The following is a 26,123-nucleotide window of genomic DNA, read 5'->3' as shown; positions in this document are numbered from 1 at the left end:
AGAGAAGAGAAGAGAAGAGAAGAGAAGAGAAGAGAAGAGAAGAGAAGAGAAGAGAAGAAGAGAAGAGAGGGGTAAACTGCATATGGTGGGCTGGGCAACCTGTCTGTGGGGCTGGGCTCTCTGTCTTTGGGGCGGGGCATACCTGGCTCTGGTCAGATGACTGTGGGGATAGAGTCAAGCCAGAATGCTGGGAGCTTGGGGCATTGTCTACGCGATTGATAGCACAGGCTAGTGGAATTGGAGGACTCGTGGAATCAGCCTGTGTCTGGGAACGTGTCTCTACTGTTTCCAACCCTGGTGAAATCTTTCTCTGGGTCTCTGAAAGTTGAGACTTGCTCAACCAAAACACACAATGCTTTTTCAAGGTCCTACAAGAAACATATTTGTATCTCCTGTTTATTGCTGCTTTATTCAGTATAGCAAAGAATTGGAAGAATTAGGATTAAGCAAGGTCATACACTTTCAGAAAAACAAGACAAAAATGTTGCACTCATGTATAACCTAGAAAAGTCATATGTACATTTAGGTAAAGAATAACATGTAGAACACAAATTACCTAGTCTGCGTTTGTGTGTGTGTGTGTGTTGAATCAATAATTGTTTCATTTTGAAAACTAAATGACTCTTATTCACACCTATAGGACTTCTATAATGTTTGATGTCACCTATGAAGATTGTGTATGTAAGTATATGTGTTGCCAGATATGCTATGTTTTTGTCTTTTGATTTTGTTTTCTTTGTCTAGTATTCAACAGCTTTTGAGAGTCAGAAAAAAACTTGATGGTTATTGTTAACCCAATACTCTTAAATTTTAAAATTTTGTTATAAAAATGTCTTTTATTCCTTATTTCCTCAATCTTTCAATATCTACTTTGTTGTTTTCAGTGACAAAATCTATCAGATCTTCTGCTTTTCTTCACTTATCCTTGAATTCATACTCTTCCTTCCTTCCTTCCTTCCTTCCTTCCTTCCTTCCTTCCTTCCTTCCTTTCTTCCTTTCCCCCCTCTCTCTGTCTCTCTCATTAATTTATGGGCAAGAATCAATTCCTGACAATATTAATGACACTCTCTTATGTCTGCAGATAGGATCCTAGCATAACAGTACCCTGAGAGACTCCATCCAGTAGCCAATGGAAACATACTGAGACTCACAGCCAAATATCAGGTGGTGCTTGAGGAGTTTTGTGGAAGATTTGGTGGGAGGATTGAGGGACCCAAAGAGGATGAGGACATCATAGGAAGACCAACAGAGTCAACTAACCTGGACTTATAAGAGACTGGACTACCAACCAAAGAGCAAGCAAAGACTAGACCTAGTGCCCCCTATCCCACACATATGTAGCAGATATGCAGCTTGGTCTTCATGTGGGTCTCCAACAACTAGAGTAGGGACTGTCATGAATCTGCCTGTGGATCCTGCTCCAAACTGGACAGCCTTGTCTGGCCTCAGTGAGAGAGGATGCACCTAGTCCTGCAGTGACTTGAGATGTCAGGATGGAGTGATACTCATGGGGTCTCCCCTTCTCAGAGGAGAAGGGAAGAGGAAATGGGGGAAGAGTTGTGTGAGGGGGGAACTTGTAGAAGGGGTTGATATTGGAATATAAAGTAAATAAATAACTCCTACTCTCTATGCAACATAGTTACATAATATTTTACTCACTCTTGCCTTCAGGTTAGTTTAGCGGAGAACAATACAGTGATTCTCATAGCAGTAGCTGTTTGCATAGGACTTCTCAGGCATCTGTTAAATCCTGACTTCATTGACCCAGATAGACTTATGACTCTGTATCTTCCTAGATTTTAACAATAATAAGACTGTGGATTTTTTTCCTGCAAAACTATATAATTGAATGCTTGGGTATGAATTCTTTTGCACTGATTTTCCCCCTAGTGTTTTAATGAAACCACATAAAAACTTGTTTAATAATCACTCTTTGAAATTTATATTGAAATCTAATATTCTTGCCATTGAAAATGTTTAAATAATTTTCAAGATACTCTGAGGAATATTTCTTAATCTTTAAAGTCCTTCATTTCCTGAACTAAACCATGACTAAATCTTACTATTAAATCCTTTGTAGTATCATAGTTAGTTATTTGGCATTAAATAGACTTATACTGCCTTGCAACCAGCCCAGCTGTATTTATCTCAAGACCCTTGGACAATAGCTTGAATTTGTTAGTTATTAATCAGATTCCTGCATATTGAATGGCCATGCCAGTATGCAGATTGAAGATACCTTTTCATTTCATTTCATTTACTAAGTTTGCATACTACTTTGACTAATCTTTCTCTTTTTTTCATTTTTTAATTGGCTATGTTATTTATTTACATTTCAAATATTATCCCCCTTCCCAGTTATCCGTCCACAAGCCTCTTATCCCCTCCTTCCTCACCTCTGCCTCTGTGAGGGTGACCCCCCACATGCCCACCTCTTCCTGGTTTAGCAGCCTAGTGTTCCCCTATCCTGGGTAATCAAGCCTCCACAGGACCAAGTGCCTCCCCTCCCTTTGATTCTCAATGAGGCAATACTCTGCTACATATCCAGCTGGAGACATGACTAATCTTTCTTACTACAGATTCCATTAGATATCAATTAAGTGTTTGCCTGTCTTCTACTTCACTGATATTTCTCTCTGTTTATTTTATTTCTTTTCTCAGACACACGCTTATTGTAGCCCGCTCAATCTTCTCTCTGGGAAGAAAAGACATGCGGACACCAGGATCCTTCTGCAGCAACGTTTACTGCCCTCTTCCAGAGGGAAAAAGAGGTCAAGCCAATAATCCGCACTGCTTTTATACACCACAGTGCAGCGTGTCCGCCCACAGCGCGGCGTGTCTGCCTATGATTGGCTGTTCGCTCATTACCCCACGTCACGCCCCGGGATGGGCCGTGACTTGGCGTCTTTTCACTCTACGCACATGCGCAAACAGTTGTTTACCAGGAGTTACAGCGGAAGTAGGCGCCATCTTGTCATGGCGAATGCCTCTCCCGCTCGACCGCTCTCCACAGCTTATTATTCTGATTATTTTCTGATATTATCTAATGTCATTCATTGTGTTTCTATTTAACTCCACCATTCCTCAGTTTCGCTGGAATTTAGTATTCATACAGATGTGATTTGTACACTTTTTGCTATTTCCTATAATTTTTAATTCCTTCTGTTATTCATTTTTGCTCTTACTCTTTGAATTTTTAAAATATTTGTCCCATTTTTTATTAGTGAGTGTGTGTGTGTATTTGTGCACTCTTGAGTATATGAGAATATATGTGCTGGTACCAAAGACTCCAGAAGAACTGGTTAGATTCCGCAGAGATGGAGTTCAATGTATTGGTGTGCCACTTGATAAGGATACTGAGAATTGACTCCTGTCTCCTGAATGATCAGCAAGTGCTCTGAATAGCTGAGCCATCTCATGTCTTCACCACCTGTCTCTGAATTTTGATTTACAAAAAGATCCTTGCCTCTCCATCTCTTTCTCTACCTGAAATTACCAGCTAACTAATGATCTTTTCTCTTTGTTTTAATCATAATACTTTGTGCAGATGAAGATTATTTGCATTTCTGGATTTGTGGGTAGAGCTGCTTATTAGAATTTCATCATGGCCCTGCCTGTAAATTATTTTTATTCGGTCTTAAGATATTCAGTTTTTATGTCGGCCACACCCAGTCCAACGGAGTCTGTGTGACAAGTCCAAAAGCTTGGCTGCAGTCCTGAAACTGATCTCCTGGAGGTCCTTGCATTCCGTAACATGGACATGGTCCAGATTTGTCCTTGCAATAGTTGATGGAGGGTTTTGCATGCTTTCTTTCAGTATTGTTTTTATTATAAGTATAGCGGTGCCCCCAAGGAATGATTTGACAAATAGCCAAGTTAGAATGGACATTGTTTCCTGGCCTCCCCCATGTTCCAACATCCTAGTCAATGCTGAGCCAACCCTCTGCTTGGAATTTCTTAAGAATGTTACTTATTCAGACGAAATCCCTCTGCTGTTGAAAGTGAGAAAACAACTCTTATCCAGTTTACTAATAATTAGTAAATAAGTTAATAATCCCAGGGCAAGTTCAACAAAGTAAACTTAGAATTCTCATTACGGTCATGTATGGCAGACTACATTACTTAATAGAAGAAAGTTGGTGGACTCCTCTGGTAAATGGAGGTCCCCCACAAATACTTAGAACAACAGTTGAGTCACTCCCATATACAGGAATTTCAATGGTCTAGGAAGAAGGTGGGTTGTGGTCTAAGAAGGAACTAGAGTACTTCAGATAAGGCTGACTTAATCTCAGTTGTAACCACTGCCTACTTCCTGCCAATTTTCATGTACACATTTTCTGTTTGGTTTAAAGAATCATTTTACATCAGATGACCTCGATGTACCTGGGCTGTTGTATTACCTAACTTCCTTATTTTTTTTGTAATGACTATAAAAGTCTGACACTTACTTTGAGAAATTATATTCAGATTCAGCACTCTCGTTTATGTCTGTTTGTCACTCGCCCACTCCTTGTCCACCTGATTCTCCCCAGGTTGAGGGACCCTGACTGGGTCAGCCTGTGGCATGTGTCCTAACTTGAATGTATCCTTGCCCTAGCCTTACTCAATTTTACACAATGCTAAGAAAAATATTTCAGCTTTCTGGCGCTTATACCCTCAGGGCTGGCTCACCTGTGCCTTCACCATTAGTGCCAGCTCTACTGTGTTTCCTAGATGAGGTATAGTGCCCATTCTCCTGACTATGAAAAGTGGACTTCACACATACCACATCACAGAAGACAAGTGGCTGGTCCAGCTCTCCAGAGTTCACACCCTCAGGGCCATCTGTATCAAGCTCTTCCACTAGGACCATCTCTATTGTGCTGCCCAGATGAAGTGCAGGGCCCTTGCTGGCTACAGAACTCAGGAGAGTGGGCCTTGCTGACTCAGGTGTCATGGGTATGGGCCAACTGGTCCCATGAGTGTGAAAGCGTTGACCCCATCTCCTGCAGGTTGTTGCATTGGGTGATCTGGCAGGGATAGTGCTGGAGAGCTTGTCTTGTTGGTGTGGGTGTAGGAAATCTGGCAGGCTGACCAACTCAGGTATTACCCTGGACTTTGGATCTACTTCATCTATGAACTGTTGGGGTGCAACAAAGGACTGGTCCTGCAAATCTAACGATAGAATCTCCATGACACAGAGTGACAACAGGATATCCAAGAGGTGTCCTAATGAGGATCCAGTGTTGAAAATGAAGCAGAAGTCAGGTTGTGGACAAAAGGGTATGTTGTGGGACTCACTATGACACACTATGCTGTCTTGAAAATATGTTTTCTATACTTTGTTTTGTTTTACTTTTTTTTTCTTTCTTTTGGGCGGAAGTTGCTAGGGCCTTGGGTGTATACAAAGGGATGTGGGTCTGGGGTACATGATGTGAAATTTACTAAGCACCAATAAAAAGTTTTTAGAAAGAACATCAAAAACCTTCCACTAGAAGCTGGTGGAGGGCTTTGCCTAACATTCTTTTAATTTGAAATTTGTGATGCCCTTCATGATAGGTTTATTTAAAAAGCATAGAGTTTGTGTGGTTCATTGATTTGTGTTGGGAATGTGTTGGATGATTAATATTGTACAGCTGCCATTCCAACTCCTACCCAAGAGGATGAAGATGTAATTAATAACAAAACAAGCAAGTTTTAACATCATTCTCTGATTTCTCTGTTAGGGTTTAAGTTTGTATAGTACTTTGTATTTAATAAATCATAAAACTGTAAGTATGGATATGTTCTATTGGTTAAAGCAATGTGAAGAGCAGAAGAATGCAGGAGTTCAATTGCTATGGCATACAAAGGTCAGAGTACACAGAATTCATACTTCTCATGGACTTTCATGTATTTTAATCATTCAAGCAAAAATCTACAACTTTCTTTGTTTCAGCAATTAGTTATAGAGTGTAATATGGCCGTTCAAACACAATAGATGTTTAGTGGGTAAGGGAAGGAAACATTTAAACATCACTCTAAAATGCAATGAGAAAGTATAAGACTCTGTCCAGTGTATTTGTTAACACTCCAGAATGTATTCTAAAGAGACATGGGTGGAAGTACCCAGACACTCCCTTGAGATGTTTCTGAAGAAGTTGATGCTCAGGCTGTGTATGGAAGGTTCAGATAGAATAAGATTCCCCTCAGAAGTGTCTAAAGTACAAAGAAGGTTCTAGGGGAAGCCACATGAATCTGAAGTCACCGAAGGTTGTTGTCTTGCCGGATGAAAGTTGACAAAGAATTGATGGGGTACCTGTCAAAAAAAAAATCAAGTGAGTGAAGAAATCATGTTTCCTTTAAATTTGGCTATTTGGCAAGGGCTTTCTGGTGCTGCCCTAAGCACCTGGAGGCAAAAACCTTGAGCTAAAAGAATAGTAGCCAGCTAAAACAATGTCATGCAAATTAAAAAGAAAAGCACTCCGAGGTTGCATAATTACAAGGTTACTTGAAACTACCAACCAGATTAGAAGATTTTAATTAGAACAGTAGCATGGCCTTTGAAGAGGGTGAAATCATTTTTCATCTTGGAAGCATTTTCTTTACTGGAATGCAAACTCATTAAAAAATAATGATTACTAACAATTCCTTAATAGAAGTTTGGATCTTTTGTTAAGTAACAAAGAAACTATTTAAATGAATTTATAGACTTGAAAGTATTCTGTCGCATGGAGATGCGATAACCTGTCCATGTTTAGTATACTCTCCACAGGGTATAAAAGCATTCTGTGTAGCTAGGCACACACACACACTCAAATCTACCCTTAGTGCAAAACAAGTCTCCTCTCTTGACACCATGAGCTATTACAGCGGCTACTACGGAGGTCTGGGCTATGGCTATGGTGGCTTTGGAGGCCTGGGCTGTGGATGTAACAGCATCCGCAGACTGGGCTATGGCTCTGGCTATGGAGGCTTCGGATATGGTTCTGGCTTCGGAGGCTATGGATATGGCTGCTGCCGCCCTTCATGCTCTGGAGGGTATGGGTTCTCCAGCTTTTATTGAGTGAACTGCTGATCTTCAGATTATCATCATTATTTTGTTCATCTTTAGAGAGGAAAATGCTCTCTTTGTTATAGAGAAGACAACTATGGTTTATTGACTTCTTGCTCTGGAAGGAACTGGCTTTCAATTACTCTGGATGAATCTATGATCACCTCATTGAATTTATGGCTTCATCTATTATATTCAGTCAATAACATTGTTGCAGGTATACATGATCTATATTTTTAAATCATCATTAATAAACATACTTAATTCATCTGACAAACATTAATTAATCATTTGATTTAAGTACATTATACACTGGAATATGAGCTTAAAGTCAGACTGTCATTCCTATGTGTCAGAGGCAATGTTTTGATTCAACAATATTTTATTTAAAAATAAATTTTATTCAATTTATAACTACTGTATGACTTCCTGTGTTAGAACTATTTTAAACATTTAGGATAGGAAGGTATAGAATGGGTTTTAAACATAGCTATATTCACATGTCTTTCCTTCTTTTCTCAGTTGTTGTTTTATTTTATTTTTATTGGAAATGCATTTTTTATACAATATATTCTGATTATGAGTCCCAGAGTATACAATATATTATGATTATTTGTCCCCACGTCTTGAGTGTTGGGATATTGGAAACTCTGACCCTACCAGGTACATGCAGTGTTGGAGAAAAAAAAAAACCCAGAGATTCATGTTAGGGAAAGCATCTACCTTCTGAACCACATTCCCACCTGGATTACAACTATCATTAATATCCTCGTTCCTCTCATCCTCTTCCCAGGGAGCAACTCGAGCTCTCAGGTAACTTCCAGTGTCCACAGATGCCACCTGGAAAAGTGTAAAGACTTTGTAGACCTAGAAGATTTGTAAGATGATCACATCCAATAACAAAACAATGGACTGGGACAGCACTTTTCCCCTGTGATGTTCTCATAAAATTTGCTTAATAATATTAAATAAACTTCCCTCCCATTGTTATAAGCTATTATGATTTGTTCCTTGTTTAGCTTCTAAATAGTAAGCTGTACCCCTCACCCCCAGACATTAGGCTGCTGACACCACAAGTCCTCACTCCTTTATCCTGTGGCTAGACAATGCCCCAAGCTCCCAGTATTCTGGCTGGATTCTACCCCCACAGTCACCTGACCATAGCCGGGTACGCCCCTCCCCACAGTCACCTGACCATAGCCGGGTATACGATGCCCCACAGTCACCTGACCATAGCCGGGTATGCCCCTCCCCACAGTCACCTGACCATAGCTGGGTATGCCCCGCCCCACAGTCACCTGACCATAGCCGGGTATGCCATGCCACTGGGAACAAGCACATCCCACTATAGAAATGGCTGCTCCCCCCTCCTCTATCTCTTACCTTTTTGCTCTTTTCTTGTCTTTACTCTCACCTCTTGCTCCCTCTCTCCCCTTCCCCCTCTTTCCATGGGACCGTGGCTGACCTCTACTTTTCTACCCTCTCTTTCTCTCTCTGTTTTCTACAATAAATGCCTTAAGACCATGGACTGCCTCCTTTCATTCAGACTTGCTCTGCTAGAACAATGGATTAGGCCTTCCCCTAAAGAGCTGCATCTAATCTCCCTCAGGAAGGTCTTCCAGCTCCAGCGTTTACAGTCTCAAGACCAGACCAAGGACTCCGCCCCACTCTTGCCCCACATCTGTGCTGGAACCACCGGCTGCTCCCTTCCCCTCCCCACCCCTTTCCCCTGGGGCAGGCTGAGCTTCCCCCAGGCCTCCACTTTGTTCTCACTTCTTCAGTGTTATCCAGCAGCATCTGGGATGCTGGAGACTGAGAACTCATGGACTGCTCTCTGTGGACTAAGGTGGTGGCTTCCCACAGCCAGACGCCCAGCCAGCAGTGTGGAGAGCACAGGCAGTCTCTCAAGTCTGCCCAGCCAGAGTACCCAAGCTCTGGTAGGACATGGGCCCTTCCCAACCCTTTATTTCCCCGCCCATCACATGCCTGACATTAGTGCATTCATTGTTTGACTAACTAACCATGATATGATGCCTAGCTTTAGGACTGGATAGTCTCTTTACCCCAAGTACATTCTGGGAAGATATCATAGTCAGAGTCAACACAAACTGTCTTAGTCAGGGTTTTTATTCCTGCACAAAACATCATGACCAAGAACCAAGTTGGGGAGGAAAGAGGTTATTCAGCTTACACTTCCACATTGCTGTTCAGCACCAAAGAAAGTCAGGACTGGAACTCAAGCAGGTCAGGAAACAGGAGCTGATGCAGAGGCCATGGAGGGATGTTCCTTACTGGCTTGCTTCCCCTGACTTGTTCAGCTTGCTTTCTTATAGAACCTAAGATTTCCAGCCCAGCAATGACACCACCCACAATGGGCTAGGCCCTACCCGCTTGATCACTAATTGAGAAAATGCCTTACAGCTGGATCTAATGGAGGCATTTTCTCAAGGTAGGCTCCTTTTTCTGTGATAACTCCAGCTTGTGTCAAGTTGACACACAGAACCAGCCAGTATACCAGCACAGTCCATTTCCCTGGAATTTGAACAGATTTTCTATACAGAAGCCAGGATCTGTGGTTATATCTCCTGTGACTGAAGACATGAACTGAGATCCATAGATATATGCTTCGTTGATACACTCATTTAAGACACATGTCAGTCAAGTATGTGCTGACAGTCAACATGAACACTTTCCTTATCCCAAAAATCCACCCTTAACTCCTGATACCATATGCTAGTATAGAAGTTGCTGTGGTGACTGGAACCTGAGCAAGGGCCCAGACTTTGTGGAGTTGCAGTGACTTCAGGATGAAGATGCTCTGGCTCTGACCCTGTCTATATCTCTGGAGGTTACTGAAGCAGCTGTTGCCATCCATCATAGTACAGAGGAAATGGATTCACTGGTTTTATTGGAAAGGATAAAAGCCTTGTGCTCTAAAACATTATAATCCTGGTGTCAGTCTACTATTGATTTTTCAAGAACAGGAGAAGCATTTCACATGAGGTGTCAGCTCAGCTTACAGATTATATCTCATCTGTGACCAATTTTCCATAAAGCAATTGTCTCTGAATGGCAAAGCCCATATCTTCTAACATCCTAATATGTAATTATTTATATGTTAAAATCTTGTTGGTTATATTCCTTTGTATTTATTTTATGGTGTTATTATAATTTTTATCTAAAGTAGAACCACTTAAAAGTATTATAGTTAACTGTTAAGATTTTTTTATATGTTCCTTGAAATGTATACACCTACTTAAAACAAAAAAACAACCTAGTTTTTAAAAAAGCTATTTCTTAGTTGCATATGAGAAGCATTTTTTTTGCAGAGCTAATGGGAAAATTTCTAAAAGTCAACATTGTGTGATGAAAAAAGGGAAAATATAAAAGTTCAACACAAAGAAAGAGCATTGATTTGAAACAGTATAGGTAGGCATAATATTTAAGTGACTCTTTCTTTCCACAAATTCATAATAAAAATTCATAGAAATGATGTATGTAATGTTTCATTGTTTAAAGAGTTATGTGAAGCAGCATGAAAGATGATTGAATTTGAATGCTCCAAGGAGTACATGCACTTTTGAGATAAGTAGTCCTGAACTGGTAATATATAAGCTCCTAGAATTATGCTTGGATATAGCATGTGCTTAGCAAATATTTCTTGAGGAAGCTAAACTTCTAATAAAAGAAAGGTGATTAAATAATTTGTTACTGCTTTTAATCTGGTATACACACACCATACACACACTCAATTGATTTTTATAGTACAGTGAAACATAGGAATAACAGTTAAGCAAATATTTTGAATCCTTGAAAATGCCAACAGCTGTTAGAATAGCAGTGAATACACCACAGAGTTTTAGAAACAGAGACCATGTTTGCAATTCTTCAATACTACTTGCTCCTTCTGTAGTACTATGGGCTTTTCCCCCATGAATTAAAACTGAACAACCCTAGTCTCCCAACATGTGTGCACATGAATGAACCTCATGTGTATGCCATGGAGTCTAAGTGGAGTATTGCTTTAGCTCTCAGCCAAAGCATACCACCAACTCAGTGGTTGACACAAAAGGGAGTTCTTGGCTCTGTACTGGAAGCCAGGAGTCCAAGGTCAAATATGTTTGTGGGTCCTTGAACATCAGTTGTTTGTGTTCAGATTGGTCCCATTACTCCTTATATTTCAGGGGCAGACTAGAGATCTTTGATTCTGTGGCCAGTCACAGTAGCACTCCAGGGTCTGACTCTCTTGCGACTGAGTTCTGACCATCTCAACATATTCTTGTCTCTATGTGTCTTTTTTTCTATACCAATCTTCTATGATCATATAAGAATGCAAGTCACGTGTTATTTTAAATCAGGAAAATAAGCAACAAATAGTGTTTATGTTTGTAGGTAAGCTATTTGTTTTATCTTTTGAAAGTTTTTTGTTTAGTCTTCTTTCATATATTATGTCCCTACTGCAGTTTCCCTTCCCACCTTCATTCTCCCCAAGATCCATTTCTCCTCTTCTTTTTTCCTTCAGAAAAGAGTAGGTTACCCAGGAATGTCAACTAAACGCAACATAATAAGTTGCAGTAAGACTAAGTACCTCTTCTCTTATCAAGACTATATGAGGCAATCAAGTAAGAGGAAAAGGGTCCTATAAACAGGAAAAAGAGTCAAAGATGGCTTGACTGTTAGGTGTCCCACAAGAAGAGCAAGCTATATAATTGTGACACATAGGCCTAGATTAGAGCCATGCCAGCTCCCTGGTTCAGTCTCTGTGAGCCCATATGAGCCTAGGTTAGTTGTTTCTGTGGATTTTCTTATGGCGTCTTTGGCCCCTTTGTGTCCTTTAATCATTCCTCCCCTTCTATAACAGTGTTCCCTGAGCTCCATCTAATGATTGGCTTTAGGTCTCTGCATCTGTTTTGATCAGTTGCTGTTTGAAGCCTCTCTGAGGACAGCTGGGCTAGGCATCAATCTTTAGTATAGTAGAATATCATTAGGAATCAATTCATTGGTTTTTAAAGCCAATTATGTTTGGTTCTATCCTAGGTCTCTGGACTGACGATCCAGCTTCTGCAGCTTGTGGGTTCTGACTCTCCAGACAGTGTCAAGCATGGATCAAGCTGGACAGACACTACAAACACAATTTATTCCTATGTCTGTCACACGCACACAGCAGGATAATTATGGCTTCCACATATTTTTGTAAAAGTCACAATTATGAAGCCTGTAACCACGATCTATGTTTAAAGCTACTTATTTAAATGATTTGATTGATGTAGATTATAATAGAAACAGAATATCCAATATAAAACATTCATAACATAAATTTCTTTCTGCTATCCCAAGTACGTCTTTCTGAAGTGAAAAGGATTTTAAAGACAAAGTAATGACATTGATATGGAATAGGCGGTGTTTAACCTGATATTTCAAGGGTCGTTTGTTCATGTCATCTACAGAGCTTGTGGTTTTAATTCAAATCATCACACAAATGTGTGTCAGCAAATAGCCTTATCATCAAAAACAGAGGCATTTTCCTACCGCAACTTATAATTGATTTCAAAGAGTTGCAATTTTCACTGTCTATTCAAATTGACTGTTCAAAGCAAAGTTTGCCCAAATGTTCATTATTGTAGATGGATATTCCCCATACTTTTAAGTAGTTTGTGCTTCCATTTAATTTTATTTCCATCCCATTCATCTTTCATTTACTTCTTGTGCAATTCTGTTTCCTCTGAAAGATAATCCAAACTTTCTCCAAGCCCTTACTTACTGTAAAACAAAATATATAAGGTCACTCTTAAACTTTGTATATTTCCAAAATGAATTATCAAGTTGTCCTTTAATTTTACAACAGCAGGCAATCAGATAAAAACACGTTAGGGTCACTGAGGAAATGTTTTATTGCTCTTTCACACTTGAATGCCTCTCCAGAAGATTTAAAAATTCAAACAGAGGAGTAGCTTACTGTTGTCCTTCATTTAAGCTACTTTGCACATGAGCATCCTTCAACAGAATTTGAGGGATCAGAAAACTAACCAGATAACCTTTTCGCTTTGAAAGGCGAAAGTTTCCAGCACAATAGGTTTGTCTATCCATGCTGGACCAACTCAATTTGTTTCAACAATTTTTTTATTGGATATACTTGGTTGATCGATGAACCACTACAAAACCATCTGCCCTATCTTTTAATTAAACATGAACAATGTCTAATTTCCCATGTATGGGGACCATTGTTATTTCTGATTGTAACTACTTCAATATATTTTCCAGCCTAAAATACAATTTTCATTCCTATAGACATATGATTGTCTGCATTAACCTCTTAAAATGCCCAAATATTTGTAAAAGTAGAGCTTTGTCACATTATATTTAAAAGTAATTTTATCTTGTTGTTTATTTAAGAAAATTAACGGGACAAATGGATAATTTTTTTTTTCAAATGTTCCTATGATTAAGGAAAGTTGATTCTGCCAGATGAATTCTAGGGTCACTTGGGTGTCCTCAATTTGGAAAAGTGATTTTTAAATAACACAATCTATTTTCTTTATATAAGCTGCATTAGTTTGCATATCTTGTATTATTAATTTTCTAAATACTTAATAAAATTTATGTGAGTTTAGTTTGTATATTTTAGAAACTGATAAAGGATCATGAAAGAAATCATTACCTTTTTTATATAAAGATAAGAGACAGCTTTGAGATTGTATCATTCTCATAATAAATGCATGGTACTTATTAATAATAATAAGAATGTGATGTGGACAGTACAAGAGATTTAAAATTGTTTTTACCCAGACAATAGCAGACAAAAGCTCAGTTGTTGTGTTGGAGAGCTATCAGCTCTATTAGCTATTATTTAACAAATTATAAATGAAGAAAGGGTTACTTTAGAGGTATAATCTTTTTGTAAAAATATAACTACAATTCTATTTTAACAACTACAGACTAAGCAAGACAAAGGCTAACAACATGTTTCTGAAAGCAAGTTCAGATGTCCTCACAAATAGAACATTTATTTACTAGTTTCTACAAAGTTCTTTCAGAAGGAAAATTTGACAACTTGTTATGAGTTCTTATACCCACTCCTCTTTTTTTGTCTTTTTTTAATGTTTTTTAATTAGATATTTTCTTTATTTACATTCAAATGATATCTCCTTTCCTGGTTTCCCCTCAAAACCAAACCAAACCAAACCAACCAACCAAACAAACAAAACCAAAACCCTGTTCCTTCCCCTCTCCAACTGCTCACCAACACAACCTCTCCTGCTTTCTGGCCCTGGCATTCCCCTACAATGGGGCATAGAACCTTTACATGATCAAAAGCCTCTCCTTCCATTGATGACTGACTAGGCCATTCTCTGCTACATATGGTGCTGGAGCCATGAGTCCCACCATGTGTACTCTTTGGTTGTTGGTTTATTCCCTGGGATCTCTAAGGATACTTGTTAGTTCATATTTTTGTTTGTCCTAAGGGGCTACAAACCCCTTCAGCTCCCTGGGTCCTTTCTCTAGCTCCATCAGTGGGGACCCTGTGCTCAGTCCAATGGATGGCTGTGAGCTTCTACTTCTGTATTAGTCGGGCACAGTCAGAGCCTCTCAGGAGACAGCTATATCAGGCTCATGTCAGCCAGCACTTACTGGCATCCACAATAGTGTCTGGGTTTGATGACTGAATATGGGAAGGATTCACAAGTGGAGTAGTCTCTGGATTGTCCTTCCTTCAGTCTCTGCTCTATTGTTTGTCTCTGCAACTCCTTGCATGGGTATTTTGTTCCCCCTTCTAAGAAGTCTGGATATCATTTTGGTGGTTCCTCAGGAAACTGGGCATAGTACTACCAGAGGACCCAGCTATACCACCTCTGGGCATATACCCAGAAGATGCTCCAACATGTAATAAAAACACATGCTGCATTATGTTCATAGCAGCCTTATTTATAATAACCAGAAACTGGAAACAACCAAGATATCCCTCAACAGAGGAATGGATACAGAAAATGTGGTACATCTACACAATAGAGTACTACTCAGCTACTAAAAACAATGAATTTATTAAATTCTTAGGGAAATGGATGGATCTGGAGAATATCATCCTGAATGAGGTAACCTAACAACAACAACAACAAACAACACATATGGTATACTCTCACTGATAAGTTGATATTAGCCCAGAATCTCAGAATACCCAAAATACAATCCACAAACTACAACAAACTCAAGAAGAAAGAAGACCAATGTGTGGACACCCACTCTTACATAAAAATAGAAGTCACTATGGCAGCAGGGTCAACACATATCTCCTTGTATATCAGACATTCTGTTCCATCAATGTGACCACTGAGGAATCCTGTGTTATGACTACAAACTTGGATGTGGCAACATGCAAAGGCCTTTGCTGTGGTGGCTTTTTAAGTGTTCTCCATCTGGCAATGTGTTTTCTGATTTCTATTGAACTATTGTTTTATTACTTAATAACTGGGTATCATAAACAGATTGAACAAGGTAGATTTTGAGCTCATCATGAGCCCCTTGTTCCAAATATTTAAACTCTCTTTATGATAACTTCCTGCTGAACTTGGCTGTATCATGTCCTCACACATCAGAACTGTGTATTCATAAACAAGAAAACATGTTATTCTAAAACACAAAGGTTTGATCCCCAGAAGACTTGAACTTGAGATTTGTCTCCACTATTCAATATTCCATATCATTTTGGTGTTTCCAACTCTAAATTGTCTATAATTCCTCCTTAGTATGTTGCACATTTTAACTATATTTAATTGTTAGATGTAATTTTATTGGTTTGTAGTTATTTTACTTAGTGGTGATTTTTAAAACATTTGGTTATTAATTTTTTGTGTGTGTCTTGCATGCATGTATATGTGTGTTTTATGTGTATGTATGATGTCTATGGAGATCAAAAGAAGCTGCCAGATCACTGGCACTGGAGTTATAGATGTTTGTGAGCTGCCCTGTGGACTTTGGGATTTGAACCTGGATTCTCTGAAAGAACAGTCAGTGCTCTTCACATCTGAGCAATCTCTACAAACCTTTACTTATCAATTTTATGCAGATATAAAGTATATATGTATATATATACATATATATCTATATATACATATATATATACACATATATAGGTATGTATACACACACATATATAGGTACAAAGTATTTATATGTATATACATATTATGTATGTATGTATATATTTATATGCATTTTCTTTCATGTATCTTCACCAAAATATTGCATTTATTTGAACTCTATGATTTACTAATGAATGAAAATACACAATATATGTCTCCTTGTACTGGACTTGAATTTGATGGAATCTACTGCTTCCAAATTCTGTGACCTAGGACATTAGATTTTTGACTATTGATCCTTAATCAAAATGACATATAGAGTGTGGTTTCACTTATTGTTAAAGTGTTAAAATATTGAAACCCCTAAAATCCAAGAATAGAACAAACATTTCTGAGTGCTACAAAATGGTTGGAAGTTGAAGAAATACTTCCCAAGAATAGAAAATTTTACTTACAAATGAAACATACAGAATGAAGGTCTATTATATATCATGATACCAATTAATAACAATGTATACTCATTAAAATTTATAAAATAATAGACATTTTTTACCACCACAAACATGTATATGAAACAATAGATATATCATTATGGTTTAATCATTTCACAGTGTGTACACATCTCAAAGTACCATGCATAATAATACCATAACATAAATATGCAAAGGTTTAATTCATTAATTAAAATAAATAAAAGAAGTTTCTAGAAAGGCTATTGACAATTTATATGAGGTTTTAGGTGAGTACCAAAATATCACTTTTAATTCTTAAATATCAGTTAAATAACCTAAGAAACCATAGAAAAGGCAAAATTATTTTAGAGAAAAGATGAGAATTTTGCAAAGATTCTGTGTATAGTAGTGTTCTCAATGTGAGTGTCCTGTGGTACCCATGTTGGAAAGCATGGCATTCTTTTTCTTTACCCTGAGTAAGAAATGTTGTAATAAGACCAGTAATAATCTAAATATTCAACAGGGTAAGGTCTGACTCCCATTTGTAGACCCTCATGTAAGAGAAGGACTTGCCTGGCTGGTCTTCCACGTGACAGAAGTAAGGAAAGGAAAGTTGATAGCATCAGTCTGCTATCGCAGAGCCTGTCAGAGTGAAAATCTGTGTGTAGTTCACAAAGAAGAGCACATGGGTAAAACCATCATTCATGCACTTTTGGTGCAACCAAGAAGTAGTAACTGGCAAGTAAGATTCAATACCAATGTCACATTGCTAGTACTCTTGCAATTACACACTTATTGTCAGAGCACTAAATACATTTTCCCTTTGGGAAACTAAGGAATGATGTAGCTGGACAATTCAATTTATTTTCCATAATTACAACTTTGATATCATTTTTGGAGTTACGGTATGAGGTCGAGTTGTCATATTTTATTAAGATTAGATTGGAAGGTTAAATATTTTACAGTCATTTAAAATAGATACATAACCATTCACGGTTGCTTTATTTGTGATAACTCAAGTCTGGAACAATCAGAATCTCCTTTAAATAGCGAGTAAACAAACAAACCATGTGTACACACATGAATGGATTTCTGTTTGGCCATTCAAAGGAGAGAACCACTGATATTAGAGTAAACAATATAAGTCAGCTATTATTCGTAGGAGAAGCTATACTACATGCTTCTAAATATTTGGTATTTTAATGATTTAAGCCATAATTATAATAAATTGACTAATGTTTAATAAAGATTATATAAAGGTAGGAGGAGAAAATATGCAGCAATAGCACAGAATTGTGAAGGAAATATTCTGCATCTTTCATGCAACTGTAGTCACAACAATATATACACAGATAAAAATCATAAGTATCCTGTAGAGCCAAATAAAACATAATATCAATATGTAATAATTCAAAAAATAAAATTAAATTACTTGGAAAAGTTTATTTTAGATTACAGATATAGTGATAAAAAGAAAAATAAAGAAAATTAATACTTCTGAAAAGATTTATTGATATTTATTTTATGTGTCTAAGGTTTTCATCTCTATTAATATAAGTGCATTGTGTCTATGCCTGGTGCCTGCAGAGGCCAGAGGACAGCACCGGGTCTTCTGGAACTAGAGTAACATATTGCTATAAACTGCCACATGGGTGCTAGGACTCAAATTTTGTGCGTTTTCTTTCTTTTTTTCCTTTTTTTTTTTCTTTTTTTGTATGAGCAGAAAGTCTTCTTAACCTCTTAGGTATCTCTCCAGCTTCTCAATGTTTTTTATTTATTTATTTTTAATTTTTAAAGAACAATCCCAAAATTAAAGAGCAGAGAGCTATTCTGAGACAGAAGCCTCCAGGGAGAAAACGACTTAAGATAATCTGCCCTTGGAGAGATGCCAGAAGATACCACCAAATCAATAAGGTGATTAAATTAGGTATTTTGGCTAAATGTTGCTGTATATCTCTTTTTTCAGAATTAATTCATTCCCTCCTACCCTCCTGGATGGAACAGGAACTCAGGAATTTCATGAAGCTTACAAAGCTAAGGACTCTCAGAAAGACATTCTAAAGCTGTGAAAAGAGTAAACAACTGCAGAGAGAAAGCCTTTGTTGGAGCTCAATGTAACTCCAATAAATGTGTTGACTCACCTAGATTTTGTTGAACTGTTTCCTTTTTGTGTCACTGATGTCATATCTGGGACACGTTTGTGCACTTCTCTCCTCCACAAATTACAACAGCATAGGGTAGCTGGGAGTTTACATAAGAGAGCCTCCCAGGACCCACGGGGATGACATTAGTTGAAATGCCCTACAAAGGGGATGGAGAACCTGTCGAGACCATATCCAGAGGTTAGGCATGCCTCCCCCTACCCCCAGTAGAGGGATGGGGCCACCCACCCGTCTCCAAAACTTTAACCCAGAATTGCTCTTGTGTAAAGGAAATTCAGGGACACAGAGTAGAACAGAGGCCGAAGGAAAAGGCATCCAGAGACTGCCCCACCTGGGGAATCCATCCCACCTGCCCACAACCCAGACACTATTGAGGATGAGAAGAAATGTTTGCTGACAGGAGCCTGATATAGCTGTCTCCTGAGAGGCTCTGCCGGGGCCTGACCAATACAGATGATGCTCGCAGCCAACCATCGGACTGAGCACAGGGACCCCAGAGGAGGAGTTAGGGAAATGTCTGAAAGAGCCTAAGGGGTCTTATCTGGCATCAATGGGAGGGAAGACCCTTGGTCCTGTGAAGGCTCGATAGCCCAATGTAGAGGAATGCTAGGGCGGTGAGGCAGGAGTTGGTGGGTTGGGGAGCACTCTCATAAAAGCAGGGTAAGTGGGAATGGGATAGGAAGGTTTGCAGAGGGGAAACCAGGAAAGGGGATAAAATTTGAAATGTAAACAAATAAAATATCCATTTTTAAAAAAAAAAAAGAGTGAAGTTTCTGGGCACCAGAGTAGATATATATTTGTATAATAATCTAATCCCTGCTTTTTTCCTAATGTCTCAATGACCTGACAAAGAATAGTGAGTGATTTATAGAAAATACCTAAGTTCTCTATTTTCTGGAGTTACCAGTAGAAGTGTAGTAGTGGCTGGAATTATGATTTAAGCTCTCGATACAGGGCACAGGGCTGTCCTAGGGATGCACTGAAAGATGCTATTCTGACCTTGGTGCCTGATAATGGAGGCAGTACCAGTATCCTATGCAATTTCAACTTTCTTTGCTAAAGGCTAATGCTTTAAAATGCAGAGAAAATGGCTTCAAAATTATAGTGCAAGGAAAATTCCTAACCAGCTATCCAGGAGAAAGGAAACAGAAGGACAGAGATGAACAAATCTCTGCTGAGCAGCAGGAGGGATGCTAGGGAAGGCAGTCCTGTACCACCCTAACCTAAAACCTCCACTCCAACATCAGAACCTCAGCCTCTTCACCGTCCACTGCTGCCACTGCTGAGCTAAGAGGAAGTCAGGGAAGTAACAATGCAAAAGACAGATGCTGCGATAAACACGAGCCAGAGAGAGCATCCTGTAAGGACACAATCTGAAATTAGTTACAATTAGCATTAAGAATCCCCATTCCTGCAATTATAGCAACAGTAAATGCAAAGTACAACCTAATCCATACACAGATCAGAATAAATCCACACCAAGCAAGAGCAAACACTTCCAAGCAAATCAAGTTTTACGATATTACCAATCCTATGCAGCATATTTAGCTTAAAAGGATCAAAGGAGGTATCAGACAGCAAAAAGGAAGCAAAAATGACTATTGTAAAGGGAAATAAAATATCAGAGCAAGAAAAAGCTATAACACAGAACATAGGAATTTGATGGAGGAAACAGACAATACTGCCCATTAATATATCAAAAGCTATAGTGAAAAAGACAAATAAAACACAAGGGACAGAAATAGAAAAAATATTGAAGAATCAACTAGAAATTATACATTGAAAACTATAGACATAATGTTTTTTGGGATTTGTGTAAAGGTTAGTTAGCCTTGTGTTATTCAAATGCTGATTTCTCTGCCCTCATATCTCATTTCAATCTGGAAACAGCATTGTATTGTTTAGGGAATCTCCTGTCTCAGGTGTTTGTATATAATTCCTACCATTTATTCTCTGCCTTGTCAGTAAAAGCTGATCACCCAATGACTTGGTGGAAGAGAAACTAGAGCAGAGGCTTCTGAAGGCCAAGGGGCATGTGTGTGTGTGTGTGTGTGTGTGTGTGTGTGTGTGAGAGAGAGAGAGAGAGAGAGAGAGAGAGAGAGAGAGAGAGACAGAGACAGAGACAGAGACAGAGACAGAGACACAGAGAGAGACACAGACAGAGAGAGAGACAGAGACACAGACAGAGAGACAGACAGAAACAGACAGAGATTGAAATTTAGATAGATTCAGATTGGACCTACAAGGAGAGGATCTGAGAAGAAACCATTAGGAAAAAAACTCCTTAAGCCCAAAGATCCAGATCAATAATAATATACAATTATCATGGGATGGGGCTGGGAAAAAGCCAGATTAGTGTAGGGGTTATGATAAATCATTTAACTGCCCAGTATTAAGATGCAGCTTGAAATAAATCTTGGTTTCTCTGTGTAGCTATTGGGAACTAGCAAAGATAAATAAATGCAGCCTCCAGATTAGTCCATTGTTTACATTTATGTTAAAAAGTAACTCATTTTACAAAAACAGTCCCAGTGTAAGAGACAGCCTTTAACATCCATGTCAGCAAAAGCAACAGAATTAAAAGCTGTCAGTGAAGACCCAATAGTGTAACAAAACCTATATACCCTGAGAAACAATTAGAATAAGATACAAGGAAGCTTTCAGAAGTGATACAGCATCTATCTACATATGCATGTATCAAACATTGGGAATATGGCAGAAGCAATATTATAAAAAATATGGAACATTTTTTCAGTAGTTTATTAGGGACCCAAACTAAAGAACAGTGGTGGAGTTTAGTATTCTAACCAAGCTAAACAAAGAAAAATGATCCAGAAACAAAAAACAAAAATGAAAAGCAAAACCCCAAATCTAAATGCATCTAAATACCATATTCATCCCTCTGAATATGAGTGTGTGTGTGTGTGTATGAGTGTGTATGTGTGTGTGTATGAGTGTGTGTGTATGTATGTGTGTATGTGTGTGTGTGTGTATGAGTGTGTGTGTATGTGTATGTGTATGTGTGTGTGTATGTGTGTGTATGAGTGTGTGTGTATGTGTGTGTGTATGTGTGTGTATGAGTGTGTGTGTGTGTGTATGTGTGTGTATGAGTGTGTGTGTATGTGTGTGTATGTGTGTGTATGTGTGTGTATGAGTGTGTGTGTATGAGTGTGTGTGTATGTGTGTATGTGTGTGTATGAGTGTGTATGTGTGTGTGTGAGTGTGTGTGTGTGTGTGTTGGGGGGTGGGGAGTTTGAAACAGAACATGACTGAACATTGAAGTCACTCAAAGCTTTCAAAATAGATTTATTACTCACTTCTAATCAGCCGCCAAGAAAGCAAGGTGATACATATCCTGACCTCTTTAAAATACTGAAATACAAATACAACTCTTAAGTGGAAAAATCATCTGTAAAATGAAAAACATCCCTTTAAAATTATACATCCTTCAAAGAGCAAACAGAATGACGATGACAACAAATGGAGGGAAGAATTTCAAAGGAATCTGTTCAGTAAGAACGTTTAAAGCGGCTTCATTTAGAAAGAAAAGTCATGACTTGGATCAGATTAAAATAATAATGTAAAATAGAGTGAAGGCGAGAGACAGTATTTTAATTTTAATTTGTTTTAATAAAATTTAGATTCAGGGCAATATTAGTGACACCATGGATAAACATTTTGTAAAAGTGAAAAAAAAATGTCTAATGTATGACATTTGACATAAGAGGGAAAATTAGGAATACTAACACTACTCCACTAAAAAATAATTTGATCCAGAAATGCAAACCTACTCTGTAGTGTGCAGTCAAAGTCTTAACCGATGAGAATGCCTCAGGGTACAGTCGTCACGGAAGAACACTGACAAAAATCCAACATACAGTTTTTCACGAAGAGTTTTGGCACGTTAAGAACAGCTTATTGCATTCTAATAAGTGTGCCTACAAAAGCTTGGTGAAGACTGGATACACCGAATGGGGAATGAGGTTTCCACCCTAAGATCGAGAGCAAGGAAGAGAGTTTCACGATCATGCAGGACAGGGAGCAAAGTAAGAGGAGTCCAGGAGGGGCAAAGCAGGAGGAATGACCATGTGCAGGAATCTACAGAACGAAAAACGCAATTCCAGAGTTAGTAAGTAAATTTATCTAAATCTCAGATTATAACACCTAATCAGAAACAAAGGTCAGAAAAAACAGATTTCATTTCATAAATATATTTTCATCCATTGTTTGAGAATTTCATGCACTATACCGTGATCAAACTAGCCTCAACTCTGCTTTTACCTCCTTCCAGATTCCAAACCCTACTCGCACAACTTCCGGTCTTCCCCGTCTTTTGTAATACAGAAACTCCAAACTTTAGCGCCGGGTAGTTCAAAGATGAGTTTGCCTTATAAAAGCAGCTACAGTGGCCTTCAGAGATTTTGAAATAATTTTAGGGTTTTATGGAGAACTGGTATTATAGTTAGTTTGTGGGGAAAAAAAAAAAAAGGCCAAATGCTGAGTTTTCTCCTTATTTAAACTGAGGCTGTGAAGTGAAGACAGTCTGCCAGCAGGGGGCAGAGTCCTTCAGGTTCTCCTTCACTGGTGAGGAGGACAAAATGCAGGTGCCATGTACTAAAAGTGATACATTCTCTGCCCCGTCCACTGCTGAGTACCAAAGGAGTCAGCCCAAAGCCTGTGCTTCTCAGAGGAAACAGAAACTTGATTGCAAAATTCTATTCCATGTCAGTTTGTCTATTCCCTCACCTTAGCCTTGATGACTGAGATGCTGGGAGTTAGCTGTGGAAGTGGCTCTGGTTAAGGCAGCTGTGGCAGGCTGCTGTTGTGTCTCCTGTTCCCCTACCATTCAAATAAATTGATTTTGCTGGCTTCTTCTGAATAAATATGCAACCCACTAACGACATTAGGACCCTCCCCCTTTTCCTTCTTGTCTTTAAAGTCAAGCATATTGTTAACCTTATTAACTGAGAAGGCTAAAGCCACAAGTCATTACAGAAAACACTCTGAGGAGAATGATTTTAAAAAGGAGAGGATTTCAGTAGAATATCAAAGAGAATGGAGGTTGGTCATCGCAGCGTGGCTTCTGCTTGAAATCATTGACATCACTTTAATTCAGTTGTGATAGCACACTGTCTGCTCTTTGACAGAGTGTCTTTATTGGCATAACAAAAACTGTTTTCCCTTTTTTGTTTGTTTCCAAATCAACTCTTCATAGAGTTAGAAAGAACAATTCCCAAATTCATCTGGAATAACAACAACAACAACAACAAAAAACAGAACTGAGAAAACTATTCTCAACAATAAAAGAAATTCTGGAGGAATCACTATCCCTGACCTCAAGCTGTACTACTGAGCAATTGTGATAAAAACTGCATGGTATTGGTACAGTGACAGGCAGGAAGGTCAATGGAATAGAATTGAAGACCCAGAAATGAACCCACACACCTATGGTCACTTAATCTTTGACAAAGGAGCTAAAACCATCCAGTGGAAAAAATACAGCATTTTCAACAAATGGTGCTGGTTCTACTGGCAGTTAGCATGTAGAAAAAATGCAAACTGATCCATTCCTATCTCCTTGTACATAGCTCAAGTCCAAATGGATCAGGGACCTCCACATAAAACCAGATACACTGAAACTAATAGAAAAGAAAATGGGGGAAGAGCCTCAAGCGCATGGGCACAGGGGAAAATTTCCTGAACAGAACACCAACAGCTTATGCTCTAAGATCAAGAATTGACAAATGGGACTTCATAAAATTGTAAAGCTTCTGTAAGGCAAAGGACACTGTCAATAGGACAAAATGGCAACCAGTAGATTGGGAAAAGATCTTTACCAATCCTACATCTGATAGAGAGCTAATATCCAATATATACAAAGAACTCATGAAATTAGACTCCAGAGAAACAAATAACCCTATTTAAAAATGGAGTACAGAGCTAAACAAAGAATTCTCAACTGAGGAATACCAAAAGGCTGAGAAGCACCTAAAGAAATGTTCAACATCCTCAGTCATCAGGGAAATGCAAATGAAAACAACCTCAGATTCCACCTCACACCAGTCAGAAAGGCTAGGATAAAAAACTCAGGCGACAGCAGATGCTGGTGAGGATGTGGGGAAAGAAGAGCACTCCTCCATTGCTGGTGGGATTGCAAGCTGGTTCAAACACCCTGGAAATCATCAGAAAATTGGACATAGTATTATCTGAGGATCCAGCTATACCACTCCTGGGCATATACCAAGAAGATGCTCCAACATGTAATGAGGTCACATGCTCTACTATGTTCATAGCAGTCTTATTTATAAAGCCAGAAGCTGGAAAGAACTCAGATGTCCTTCAACAGAGGAATGGATAAAGAAATATGTGGTACATTTACACAATGGAGTACTACTCAGCTATTAACAATTAATTCATGAAGTTCTTAGAGAAATGGATGGATCTGGAGAATATCATCCTGAGTGAGGTAATCCATTCACAAAAGAATCCACATGGTATGCACTCACTGATAAATATTAGCCCAGAAGTTTGGAATACCCAAAATACAATTCACAGTCCACATGAAACTCAAGTAGAAGGAAGACCACAGTGTGGATACTTAGGTTCTTAGAAGGTGGATCAAAATACCCATGGGAGGAGATACAGACACAAAGACTGGAGCAGAAACTGAAGGAAAGGCCATCCAGTGACTGTCACACCTGGGGATCCATCCCATCTACAGTTACTAAACCCAGACACTATTGTGGATGTCAACAAGTACTTGCTGACAAGAGCCTGATATAACTGTCTCCTGAGAGGCTCTGCCAGTGGCTGACAAATTCAGAAGTGGATGCTCACAGCCATCCATTGGACTGAACACAGGGTCCCTAATGGAGAAGTTAGAGAAAGAACCCAAGGAGCTGAAGAGGTCTGCAGCCCCATAGGAGGAACAACAATATGAACCAACAAGTACCTCCAGAGCTCCTAGGGACTCAACCACCAACCAAATTGTATACATGGAGGGACCCATGACTCCAGCAGCATATGTAGCAGGCTCCAGTAGCATATGTAGCAGAGGATGGCCTTGTGGGATATCAATGGGAGGACAGGCCCTTGGTCTTGTGAAAACTCGATGCCTCAGTGTAGGGGAATGCCGGGACAGGGAAGCCAGAATGGGTGGTTAGTGAACAGGGGGAGGATGGGATGGGGGTTCAGGAAGGGAAATGAAGAAAGAGGATAAATTTTGAAATGTAAATAAAGAAAATATCTTATAAAAAAAGAAAAAAGAATGGTGTGGTCTTTTCTTCTTTGAGAGAAACATTCTTACTATACTTCAAATCTCTGAAACGTAACTAAGCCTAGATATTTCAGAAAATGGTAAAAATTTGTCCTTTCATTTAAATAAATTCAAGTCACCTTTCATTACTGCTTTAATTCACTG

General features: G+C 38.8%; 1 protein-coding gene across 1 annotated transcript; it reads left to right on the top strand.

The window, feature by feature from the left end:
* Window positions 1-6,817: 6,817 nt before the first annotated feature.
* On the top strand, window positions 6,818-7,230 carry LOC116086561 (keratin-associated protein 16-3-like). The gene has a single exon (XM_031364768.1). The coding sequence runs from the start codon at window positions 6,818-6,820 to the stop codon at window positions 7,022-7,024; it is 207 nt and encodes a 68-aa protein (XP_031220628.1). The 3' UTR covers window positions 7,025-7,230.
* The last annotated feature ends 18,893 nt before the right edge of the window (window positions 7,231-26,123 follow it).

This window comes from Mastomys coucha, unplaced genomic scaffold (genome assembly GCF_008632895.1).
Source record: "Mastomys coucha isolate ucsf_1 unplaced genomic scaffold, UCSF_Mcou_1 pScaffold12, whole genome shotgun sequence".
NCBI classification, from domain to species: Eukaryota; Metazoa; Chordata; class Mammalia; order Rodentia; family Muridae; genus Mastomys; species Mastomys coucha.
Note: the sequence above shows the minus strand (reverse complement) of the source record. Positions and strands in the feature narration are given on the sequence as shown.

Excerpts from the sequence above, each read along its gene's own strand:
- LOC116086561 (XM_031364768.1), top strand. The coding sequence starts at position 6,818 with ATGAGCTATTACAGCGGCTACTACGGAGGTCTGGGCTATGGCTATGGT.